This window comes from Mustela lutreola, chromosome 3, assembly GCF_030435805.1.
Source record: "Mustela lutreola isolate mMusLut2 chromosome 3, mMusLut2.pri, whole genome shotgun sequence".
Taxonomy (NCBI): Eukaryota; Metazoa; Chordata; class Mammalia; order Carnivora; family Mustelidae; genus Mustela; species Mustela lutreola.
Window position 1 is genome coordinate 173,238,338 of NC_081292.1, and position 12,236 is coordinate 173,250,573.

Here is a 12,236-nt window from a genome sequence, read left to right on the forward strand (position 1 = left end):
CAGAAAATGTATTAAGACCCTGCTAAATACTGGGTGTAAGGGTAGTAATGATCACTATTTAATATTTTGGAATGTTTTTAACCAGTCTTCAGTAGGAATGTTACACTTAATTTTAGGAAAGGTGCAGTCAGGAATGTGGGCATTGTTGGTTTTGGTTTTGGTTTTTGTTTTTAAAGATTTTATTTATTTATTTGACAGAGAGAGATCCCAAGTAGGCAGAGAAGCAAGGCAGAGAGAGAGGAGGAAGCAGGCTCCCCACGGAGCAGAGAGCCCTATGTGGGGCTCGATCCCAGGACCCTGGGATCATGACCTGAGCTGAAAGCAGAGGCTTTAACCCACTGAGCCACCCAGGTGCCCCCGGCATTGTTGGTTTTAAGCTAGTTTTGGGAGTTTCAGTTTCTAAGCTGGGTAGCTCCCCGCCCCCATTGTGATGAAATTTTGAGTATTTATCTGATAAATCCTTTTTAGGTCATGAAGGTATAAGAACAATAGAAACCCAGGAGTTCATTTAAGTGGCTATAAAGTTAGGTCTGTTGAAGAGCCAGGAACAATTTTTGGGGGTAAAAAGAGGAGGGCTGCTGCCTTCTACATCACTCTCAGCATTGGACTGATGTTGGTGAGATTCTGTTGACAAAGAGAATGAATTTTCTCCCCCATCCTCTAGTTCCTCTAGTTATTAACTAGGAATATATATATGGTAAACATTTGTTAAGACTGCCGTTTGAATATTTAATGGAATGTTATCACAAAGTCATCTAACTCTAGAGGAAGTTTCCTTGTTTTTTTTTTAAAGATCTTTTTAATTTATTTGACAGAGATCACAAGTAGGCAGAGAAGCAGGCAGAGAAAGAGGAGGAAGCAGGCTCGCTGCTGAGCAGAGAGCTGGATGCAGGGCTCCATCCCAAAACCCTGGAATCATGACAAAACCCTGTGATCATGACCTGAGCCAAAGGCAGAGAGGCTTTAACCCACTGAGCCACCTAGGCGCCCCGGAGGAAGTTTTCTTTTAAAATGATTTTAAAATTACGACCAAGGACTACAGCAAGGGATATTTTAAATTTTGTAATGAAGTAGAAATTGTGATTCAATTAAAAATGAAACCTTTGCAGACTTGACTAAAATAAAAATAAAGAGAACCTGAATGGGTGCCTGGGTGGCTCAGTGGGTTAAGCCGCTGCTTTCGGCTCAGGTCATGATCTCAGAGTCCCGGGATGGAGTCCCGCATCGGGCTCTCTGCTCAGCAGAGAGCCTGCTTCCCTCTCTCTCTCTCTCTGCCTGCCTCTCCATCTACTTGTGATTTCTCTCTGTCAAATAAATAAATAAAATCTTTAAAAAAAAAAAAAAAAAAGAGAACCTGAATGACATAACTTATAGGGTCTGTTCTATGGATATTTAATTGTATACCTTGAAAATATAACATTATACCTTTTAAAAAGTAATTAGGGTGACTTAAAAATTTGCTCAGTTCCATTTCTTTTTTTTTTTTTTTTAATAGAACTCTCAGATCTGTTAGTAAAAGTGTAACAAAAACAGCAGTTTCTAGAAATTAAATCTCTTTAATAGTAAACTCATGGGTTATAACAGAACTTCAGTCTGTATTGGAAGAATATCTAGGAAAGATGCAAACTAAATCACAGTGGGTACATCTTAAAAGATTCAGCTTGGATACACTTCGAAAAAATACATGTATTTTGAAAAATGCTTATATTCATTACTACAGTCAAGACTAAGAACACTATACTAGTAAGTCTTTAGAAAGTGCTAGTCTGTCATATATTAAAACCTTAAAAATGAAAATGATACTACAGTTCCAAAAAATTTTTTTTTCGTTGAGAAGCTAATTTCATACCTTCTTTCAAGAATCTAGTAATGAACTCTTCTGGGAAAATGGAAGAAAAAAAGTAAGAGATGAGAAACCTTAAAGCATCTTTTTGAAGAAATGGTGGAACTTTTATGATATGTTAAGAACTATATGGCATCCTTACAGATTCAATTAGAATGGTCATGTGAGGTTTCAGGGTCTTATTTCTAAGTTTCTTGGAGATGATGTTCAGAATGAAAGCCTTTAAAGAATTTTTTTTAACAGCTTTGTTATTAATGAAACTTTGGTCTTCTTATCAGAATATGCTCTTTTAATTTTATTTACGTGAAAGATGGATGTTAGCTGTGAATTAAAATAGTTGCATCTTTTAACATTACTATCTCTCACAGACTATGTAACACCAGCTTTTCTGGGTATATATTAATGCATGCTCTCTTTTTATTGCTTATGTAAATGTAATGTAATCATTGAGATTAAAAAAAAAATCTAACAACTGAAAAACAGTTTATTCATGTCCTACCAGCTTGCTCTTAGAACAGTGCTGGCACAGAATTTGTATTAATACAAATACAACCCAACTGTATATCAGTGATGGACTCTCTTGAATGTTTTGAATATTTTGTGGTCAATTCTTTATCTCTTTTTCAAGGACTTGGTTTTTTGGTGTGCTTTCTATTGATTAGTGCATTGCATTTTTAGCAAATACCATTTTATCGATTTCATGTAAGTTTATTTACTGTTTAGTGCTTCTAATGATTTTCCGTGTAAAATCAGTTTGAGAATTGATTCCTTCTGCCTCTGCATTTACTGTGCTAACCTGAATTATAATCTGCAAATTGGGAATCAGTATCCTTGTGGGATCACAGACTGCGTCTTCTGTAAAGCTTTTAAGCTGTTATACTCACATTATCTATTAAAAAGTAGTGTTTAGAACTAAAGGCTGGATTTGCATTTGCGAACATTTAGCATATATGAGTGTGCAGTACAATTGTTGAAAAATTCTTTATTGCTTAAGTAACTATAGTATTGCTATTCAGTTATGAAAGTTGGTAATAAACAACCTGCACTCTTGGGTTTTGAGGTATTGGTTCTAAGGCAGGCATTTGGCAAAATTATTTGGTAGAACAATAATTATGGAAATATTTGGGGAAAGGGTAGGGTGAACAGTAAAGAATTGGGAGACTTAAAAAAAAATGAAACATAATTTACATTTCAGTACTGTATTTGCATCTCAGTTTCCTGATAGATTTCTGTTTTGATTTTTCTGCTGACAGGTCACATTTAGGGCAGGCAAAACATAAGGGATATAGCCCTCCTGAGAGTAGAAAATCTAATTCTAAGGCACCCAAAGTGCAGTCTAATACTACTTCTGAACTGTCAAGGGGACACCTTTCTAAAAGGTAAATCTTCACATTGCTTGTACATTTTCAAGGCAGAATTATTTGCATTTGAATCATTGCATAAATTAAAATTTAGCAGGTCATCGCAAGATGTTGTGATACGTGTTTTCATTATTCCCTGATTGTAACCTTGAGGATTAATAGTTTACTTTGCAGTGGTGTCAATGCAGTAAGCTCTAGACAATGTATTTTTGCCCTTGGAGAGCTGTGAGGTTCCCATTTTGATTAACAAACCTTTATGGGTATCTGAAATGCCATCCCCCTCCCTTTTTTTTTAAGGTTTTGCTTTTAGTTTTTTCTTGGTAGAGCCAAAGGTCATTGATTTCTTAAGATCTAATTGACAGGAGTCTTTTAGAAAGGTATGGTACTATATAATTCTCTTACCTTCGTTTTGACAGTGCATACATAAGTGGTTACGTATTTCAGGCTTTGACAAAGAAGTTGTATTTGTGAACAAGGCACCAATATTCTAGTTTCAGCTAGTTCTGAACTGCTAAGAAATTCCTTTTCTTTTAATCTTAATTCTTGTTTTGTGATTAGGAGGGTTAGTGTCAGTAATCTTTGGGCTGAAGAATTACTCTGATCTAATCAAATATTGATCTTCTAATCAAATATTTAATCATTCAAAGTCACACCTGCTTTTTTGACACCTCACCCCCCTCCCCCTTTTGAGCCATTTGAAAACTTGTGTTTATTTAGCCTGGACTTAATAAGGAAGTCTTTTGCTTTTTTTTTGTTTTTTTTTTTTTTTAAAGCACTTATTTGCTCAGATTTGAGAAGTTACTAAGTACTATACGACAGGTACAATGACGGCAGGCTGATATTAACTCTCTTCTTATCTGACCTCTCAGAAGCTGCAGTTCGTCATCTGCTGTCATAGTTCCACAACCAGAGGATCCAGACAGAGCCAATACTTCAGAAAGGCAAAAAACGGGGCAGGTGCCTAAGAAAGACAATTCTCGAGGAGTGAAACGCAGTGCTAGTCCAGACTACAACAGGACCAATTCTCCTAGCTCTGCCAAAAAACCAAAAGCACTTCAGCATACTGAATCTCCCTCTGAAACCAGTAAGCCACATAGTAAGTCAAAGAAGAGACATTTAGACCAGGAGCAACAACTGAAATCTGCACAATCGCCGTCAACAAGTAAGGCTCATACCAGAAAGAGTGGGGCCACTGGCAGTTCACGGAGTCAGAAAAGAAAGAGGACAGAGAGTTCTTGTATAAAGAGTGGTTCTGTGTCTGAGTCAACGGGTGCCGAAGAGCGATCTGCAAAACCCACCAAGCTGGCTTCAAAATCCGCCGCCTCGGCCAAAGCTGGGTGCAGCGCCATCACTGATTCTTCCTCCGCTGCCTCGACTTCCTCCTCCTCTTCTGCTGTTGCCTCGGCCTCCTCTACTGTACCACCAGGGGCCAGACTGAAACAAGGAAAAGACCAGAACAAGGCCAGGCGTTCCCGTTCAGCGTCCAGTCCCAGTCCGAGAAGAAGTAGCAGGGAAAAGGAACAGAGTAAAACTGGTGGCTCTTCAAAATTCGATTGGGCTGCTCGTTTCAGCCCTAAAGTTAGCCTTCCTAAAACCAAACTGTCTCTTCCAGGGTCTTCTAAGTCAGAGACATCAAAACCTGGACCTTCTGGATTACAGGCCAAATTAGCAAGTAAGTATATGGAAACAACAACTTCTTTCTACTGCTTCTTCCTTTTTTTTTTTTTTTTTAAATCCCCATGAAAATTTTTCTTGCTTTGTCAAAAGTGATTATGCTTTCAGAGTAGTCAGATTTTTTTTTCTTTTTTGCAGCTTGAGGCAGTCTTCCATTTATTACTATATCTGTTTGTAACAATACATAATACTTGATACTACATTTAGTTTTAATGAGACCAGTCAGGAATGCCTTCTTATTTCTGAATGCCATTTATAGTGCCTGTAACTTTACCCTTTTAGCTCCTGCTACTAAGTTATTTCCTATTGTCAGAGTGGGACCTTAAGCTGGATCTTTTTCCTTAACCAGACAACAGAATTACTTCAGTTATGAGTTGCATTTGACCATGATCAGAAGTGAATGGTGGGTTTTTCTTTTTGCCAGGGGGGCGGGGGGCGTGTTGGTATGATACATTCATGATATATGGAAATATGACCTAAAGTTTCAAAATAAATGTATCCTAGTATAGATGAAATCTATTCACATGTCATACTTTTTTTTTTTTTAAACAGTGTGGCGATTCTTTCCTTTTTTTTTTTTTTTAAAGATTTTATTTATTTATTTGTCAGAGACAGAGGGAGAGAGAGTGAGTGAGCACAGGCAGACAAAGAGGCAGGCAGAGGGAGAAGCAGGCTCCCTGCCGAGCAAGGAGCCCGATGTGGGACTCAATCCCAGAACCCTGGGATCATGACCTGAGCTGAAGGCAGCTGCTTAACCAACTGAGCCACCCAGGCATCCCTCACATGTCATACTTAATGTCCTTTAAAGAACTTAGTCTGAAGATGAACACCCCTTACGTTCCGTACACTGGGCCACATAAATGGGAAAGAATGTTGTCCTCTTTCTTGAACGGTGGAGTAGAGCTAACATTTCAGAATAATGCGTTTCAAGCAAAGAAACTAGATGGGCAATAGGGTTCTTGAGGTACTTTCCTTTTTCTCTTTTGTTCAAAAGACTTTTAGGGAAGCGGCATGTTCATGTCTTTAGAATTGATTAGAGCTGTTGGTGGCCTTCTTCAGTTGCATGATTGCTATAATGCTGAAGGCCGTTCTTTTATTTTTTCTATCTTGAGAATTCTAAAAAATACAAAGAATAATAAAGCATTTAATGTACAGTTCTAGCATGTGATTTTTGTAATATTTGTCCATCTTTTTTACTTTTTACCTTTTTTTTTTTTGCCCCCATAGAACATTTTTAGATTTTGATTTTGATAGGGGCAGAATCTTTTCTTGGTTATTAAAAAATTTATATAGTGTGGTAGTATTCTTGTCAAAAGTTTAACTGATAGTGAATTAGCCTAACCTACTCTTGGATCAGAGACAGTTGTTAGCTGTTTCCTTTAACCCTATTATCTATACTTCCACTTGATTCAATATTTGCTCAACTTTGACAAGAATACTAGTAGACCCTGTGTAAATCTTGTGTTTAACCTATACCATAGGTTTATCATGAAGGTAACATCTGTTACATTGTAGAATTTTGTTCAGTTGGATATTTTAGATATATCTTATATCTGTGTTAAAATCTTTTGAATTTGAAGGTATAGATACTGAATTAAGATTGGTGCCTTGAAGTCATAAGGAAATTAAAAGCCAAGCTAAAAAGGGACCATCAGCCATCCGTAGGACCTGCCAAGGTTTTCTTGACTATTGGGGCTCATTTATTTCTGCTTTTACACCTTTCTGTTTTAAAATGAAGTAGAAGCATGCAAGCATATTTGTGTGTGTGTGTGTATCCCCAACATAGTAGCTGTGTTGCCTCCACAGGTGTCGGGCCAGGGTGAGTTTATAGGTGCTTCGGTGGGATTCCATCCTCTGTTTTCTGCCTTCCTGTGTGCTGTGCTTGCAGAGTCGACAGAGCTCCTCTCCTTAAGCTCTGATTTCCAGGAGGGTCCAAGGCAGGGCAAGAGCTGGTTGTTCTTAAATGTCACGTCCTCAACTCTCCATAGACACTTGTTTTCTTTTCTTTGGAGTCTGTTAACATAATTTTTTAGGAAAAAACCTGCACTCCCACCTCCCCCCAGTGCAGTTCCTCGGGAGTTCTGACGTGACCCCAAGGCCATAATAAAGCCAGTCAGCCTGTGAAGCTCATGCTGCATTGCACTTGGTGGCAAGTGGAGTAAAACTCAACTTGTATCGTCTTCCTCATATTCACAAAATCTGTGTTGTATGGTCACGAATACTACTTTTCCGTTCTTACTACCTCTACCCTAGTTCTCAGCTCTTAATTATAGTCCAAGGTGTTGGAACAGGAGATGGGAATGAGCATTTATTTCACATTATTTATTTTTGAGAAATACCAGGTATCTTACATATGCATTCCATTTAATGTTTTAAAAAACTGGTGTTATTAAGTTGTTAGTCATTAAGGAAATTTATTTCAGAGAGGTGGGATAACCTGCCAGGTGACATACCTCACAAACAGCAGAGTTGGAAGATGGTGGCAATGTGTAACTTGAAGCCACTGCTTCCTTCTCTTCACTGCTTACTTTTCACTCCTTCTCTGTTGAACTGTCACACCATATTTGGGTTATTAGGAGATGAAATTCAATTTGATCCTTCTTTACTGGTATTGATTCATGTTTAGGGATGAATATTGTATGAACCCAAGGATTTATACCATTCCATTCACTACGTATTTGCTTATTTTCAAATAAGTGAAAACCCTTCAAAACACATAGTAACGAATATTTATAAGTAACATTCTTGCCAAGTGCCTGATAACTTTTAAATCCTTTACATGGATCATGTCATTTACTCCTCATCAGCCCTTTGTGGCAGGTACTATTATTTCCATCTTACAAGTAAAGAAACTCCATGTTAGTGGTCAGTTTGCCTCCTTAAGGTCACAGAACCAAGAAGCCATCGAGCCAGGAGTCCTTCCAGTTTTAGTATATGTGCTGCCAAAGTGAGCACTATAGAGCCAAGAGTCAAACCCAGACCTTCTTGTTCCAGAAGTCAGTCGTGAAACTGGGATGCATAGGATTGAGTAGATCAGGTGAGCTAAATCTAGGAAGGCTTCTTGAGGTCAGACAGGGTGGGGTGGATTTTAGGCATGCTTAACTTAATGTATTTCTCTGGGGGAAAAGGGAGTTAATATAGGAAGCAATACCACAAAAGAGCTGAAGGTACTTGGTAATTGTACTTAAGACTGGAGGGGCAAAATAAGGTATTTTTATGGGAATCTTTTTTGAGTTTCAAGTAATGGCATGTTGGGAATAGAAAACTTACTCTAGAAGTGAAAATCCTCAGTTGGAATCCTAGTTCTCCCATTGTATCAAGTGGCGACTATGGGAAAGTTTGTAACCTTTTCTTTCTAAATGGGTATAATAGCTTATTTGAGAATAAATGATTATATGAGGACACTTAGTATAGTAGTTAGTACATGAGGTGCATTGTAGAATTTAGAGCAGCAGAAATTGAGTATGCTAAGACAGAAACCATGTTCAGCAACCTTTTGAGAATGAAGGATTGATAAATCCTCTGATCAAGTTTAAGGTACAACTATTTTTAGATTTGAAAGATCTTGATTTGAAGTTGTTAACTACTTTATTTTCTTTTTAAGATTTTATTTATTCATTTGACAGAGGGATCACAAGTAGGCGGAGTAGCAGGCAGAGGTAGAGGGAGAAGCTGGCTCCACTCTGAGCAGAGAGCTCAGTGCAGGGCTCGATGTGGGGTGGGGCTTGATCCCAGGACTTTGACCCGAGTTGATGGCAGATGCCCAACTGGCTGAACCACCCAGGCGCCCCAGAAGTTGTTATGACTTTATAGTGTTGAGAAGTTGGGCAAACCATGCAGCGTAATCCTGGATCTTACTTGTAAAATAGTAATAATAATTCATCTTTGGGAAGCATAAATAAAAGAAAGTATGTGAAAATAACTGTATAATTAATGTACTGACATATAATAGTGACTCGAGAGCTATTGTCATATATTTGAAGGGCTGTTTACGCATGAAGAAATGCCCGCCCTCCAGCAAGACATGGGGCATGATTAGATTCAGTGGGTAGAGGTTGACGGGCATATTTATGATTAGTGTATCTCGTGGAACCAGAATCTGTATGTTATCCAAAAAATGGATTTGGCCACTTCGTGAGATAAAAAGCATTCCAAATTGATTGATAGTCTGTTTTCTTCAACTTCTAAGAATCAGTGAACCTATTAATTAGAATATGATATGTTTTCTCAGGTAAAGAATCACTGATGAACGGTTGCTCAGTAAAGCTTCATGGGAGATAAAAATTGTTTCCAAATTGTAGAGTAATGGTACTTACATGATACTTCATGAAAACTCATTTCCCATAGTCAGATAACTACTGGAGGAGATTTAGGATTACATTAACACATTGAAGGCTGTGAGAAATCTTTTTTTTTTTTTTTAAAGATTTTATTTATTTATTTTACAGAGAGATCACAAGTAGGCAAAGAGGCAGGCAGAGAGAGAGAGGAAGGGATGCAGGCTCCCTGCTGAGCAGAGAGCCTGATGTGGGACCCCCAGGACCCTGAGATCATGACCTGAGCCGAAGGCAGTGGCTTAACACACTGAGCCACCCAGGCGCCCCGGCTGTGAGAAATCTTATGGTAACTTCTGCTTAATAGTATTTTACAGATTGGCGTGATCATCTTGGGAGACAGCAGTAGTCCAAGGAACCTCTGGGAAATGATAGAATACATTTAGTCATGATACTTAAACAAGAAGACCTTTCCCAGTGTGCTGTTTTGGCAACTGTTAACAGACTGATGAAGGAGTTCCTGGTCAAGAATTAGAGCTGGCAGGAGAACTAGCGAAACCGCAACTTTTGAGATGTATTTCCTAAAGCCTTATGGCTTGCCAGCTGCAACTGATCAAAATAGCTCTATGACCGAGGTTACACTCTATCAGTTGATAGAAGTTTTGAGAATACTCTAGAGGGGATAGTGTTATGTGACAATTCTTACTTTATTTTTTTAATAATCTTTTTAAAAAAAATTTTATGTGACAATTTTTAATACACATTTAAGAAATTATTCTTGCTTTGTGTTTAGCATAAGTAAACAGACATTTTCAGAAATTTGTATAGCGTAAATGTAAAAGCAGTCCAGCAGTATAATGATACAAGTGAGTTTTGAAAATATTTTTATATTTTAATATATTTTAAAATGTTCTTATAATTCATATGGCTTCAAGGTCTAATTTGCTAATCTGACTTAAAAGAAAGCTAATCTTGAAGTAGTATGACTTTCAGAGTATGTAGTATCTGAATAGTAGAAGGTGATGGATGACATAGAAATACAAGAAAGTTTGTGATCAAAATTGGGGCCTTTATGGAACTCTGTATTTCTAGTTTGATGTGTCTATTTATAGATCTGGTCTCTTCTCATTATTTAAGTGGACATCATGCACACATTATTAATAACCTAGTCAGCAGTACTTACCAGCTTGTTTCCAGCTTGAGTTTCATGCTCTTCTGGTGACTTGAATGCAGCCTGTGGCCATTATTAGAACTAGACAAGAATCAGGCAGATGCAGAATTCTGGGAAGGTATTTTGGCTGAGATTAGGCCTCTATCATTAATCTAAGACAGAGACCTGTATCTTTGCATCCCTAGCATGGTGGGAAGAAATAACGATGTGTTGAGCAGGAGAGAATTTTAAGAGTTAAAGTCTTGATTTCGTGTAGAGTCTTAAAGGGTCATCTAAATAATTAAATTACCTTTCACCTCATGAGGTGTTGGCTGAGGAGCTTAAAGGGAAAAGGATTGAGTGTTGAGAGTTCTCTGCATTGTAAGACAGCTGTGAAAATAATTAGCAGCTTAAAGCTCTAATTTAATATGTAAGTGGTTTGAAAAATTACTGATTCCTAATAATTTTGAGGCTTTAAAAATTAAGTTAGAAAAGTGAGTTGCCAAATTAAAAAAAGAACAGTGAATGGAAACAAGTATCATCAGCCAAAGAGTTAAGAAGGCTTTGTTGTTGTTGTTTTTTTAAGTTTTCACATTTTTATTTTTTAAAGATTTAGTTACTGCACGTGCAGGGGGTGGGGAGAGAGAGAAAGAAGCAGACCCCACTGAGCATGGAGCCCAATGTGGGGCTTGATGTCATGGATCTGAGCTAAAATCAAATCCGAGTCTCAACCAACTGAACTATTCAAGCATCCCAAAGAAAGCTTTTATTTTCCATTGCCAATTTTAAATTATCATGGTATGTATTTTTGTATACCAGTTCAGAATAAGAATTAATTTAGCCAAATTACATTTTACTAAAGTTACATATAAGTTTTAAAAAACAGCAGTCTTTTCCACCATGTTGCTGTTCCCCAGGTCTGGTTATTTTGGTATTTATTTCCATGTATATAGAGCGTGTGCTTGTATGTTTATTGACTATCACCTGCCTTTTATGAAGGAGTCACCGCACCTCTGTACCCACCAAGCATGTACTGTATACACTTCCCCTTTGCCCAGGCATGATCAGTGCCCACCCAATGTGTGTATGGACACATAAATGCCATTTACAGAGTCATGTCGGAAGGATTCTTTGCTCACATGTTTTTGTTTTTCTTGATTTAAATAATTATTTTGTTGTTTTTCTCTGTGAATCCATTACTCCAAACTCTATTACTGTCTAAATTCTTTCTCAAGCTGTCTACTTGGCTTTTGTTAAATAGTCCTGAAGAAATAAGGCCTCTGGATGGCCGCTCATTTATGCCTGCTTCACAGCTTTTATTTATAGAGCCTGGGCATTTTCTTCAGTCTTTTGTTTAGCTTTCTGTTTCCAGATCCGCATTGTCTTTCCCAGTTCACTGTTTTGTTTTGATGGAATATATCTTCTTCCACTTGCTTTCTAAGAAAAACCGCTTATGAGATTTTTAAAAGCCTTTTCATTATTTTCAGATTTTGACTGTCTGAAAATACACAACCTTGGTACTTGTTTGATTGGATATAGAGTGCTGGGTTCTTAAAAATTTTGAAGAGTCATCTTATTTTTAAGCTTTCATTAACTAGAGACATTCTGATTCCTGATCTGTTGTATGTATAACCCGTTCTTCTAGACGCTTGTAGATCTTTACCTCCATTATTTAGACATGTCATGGTATTGCCACAGCTGTGAGTTTGGTCTCATTTCTTGTTGGGGTAACCAACAGTCCTGGTTTCCCTTGGGTCTGAGGCATTCACCCAGACTCAGGACTCAGCCTTAAAACCGTGGTTAGAAGCAAGCCGACCAGGACAGTTGTTCACTGTATGCTTGTTTCTTTTCTCTTTCATTACTTTGGATGATTGTCCTCTTGGAAAGTTCTGATGTTTTCATTCTGGCTTTGCTTTTTTCTTCTACTTTCTGGT

At 37.7% G+C, this 12,236-nt stretch overlaps 1 protein-coding gene across 16 annotated transcripts in view; it reads left to right on the plus strand.

Annotated features, from left to right (window-relative positions):
- TRIP12 (thyroid hormone receptor interactor 12) overlaps window positions 1–12,236 on the plus strand; it is a 144,197-nt gene that overhangs the window by 53,746 nt on the left and 78,215 nt on the right. For 8 of the 16 annotated variants that reach the window (XM_059167789.1, XM_059167785.1, XM_059167790.1 and 5 more), the window contains exons 3-4: window positions 3,097–3,222; window positions 4,074–4,876. In XM_059167789.1, the coding sequence (XP_059023772.1) occupies window positions 3,097–3,222; window positions 4,074–4,876 (929 nt within the window). Of the gene's footprint in view, window positions 1–3,096; window positions 3,223–4,073; window positions 4,877–12,236 lie in introns of those variants that run through there. The other 8 variants (XM_059167796.1, XM_059167798.1, XM_059167799.1 and 5 more) reach the window with 3 other exon arrangements.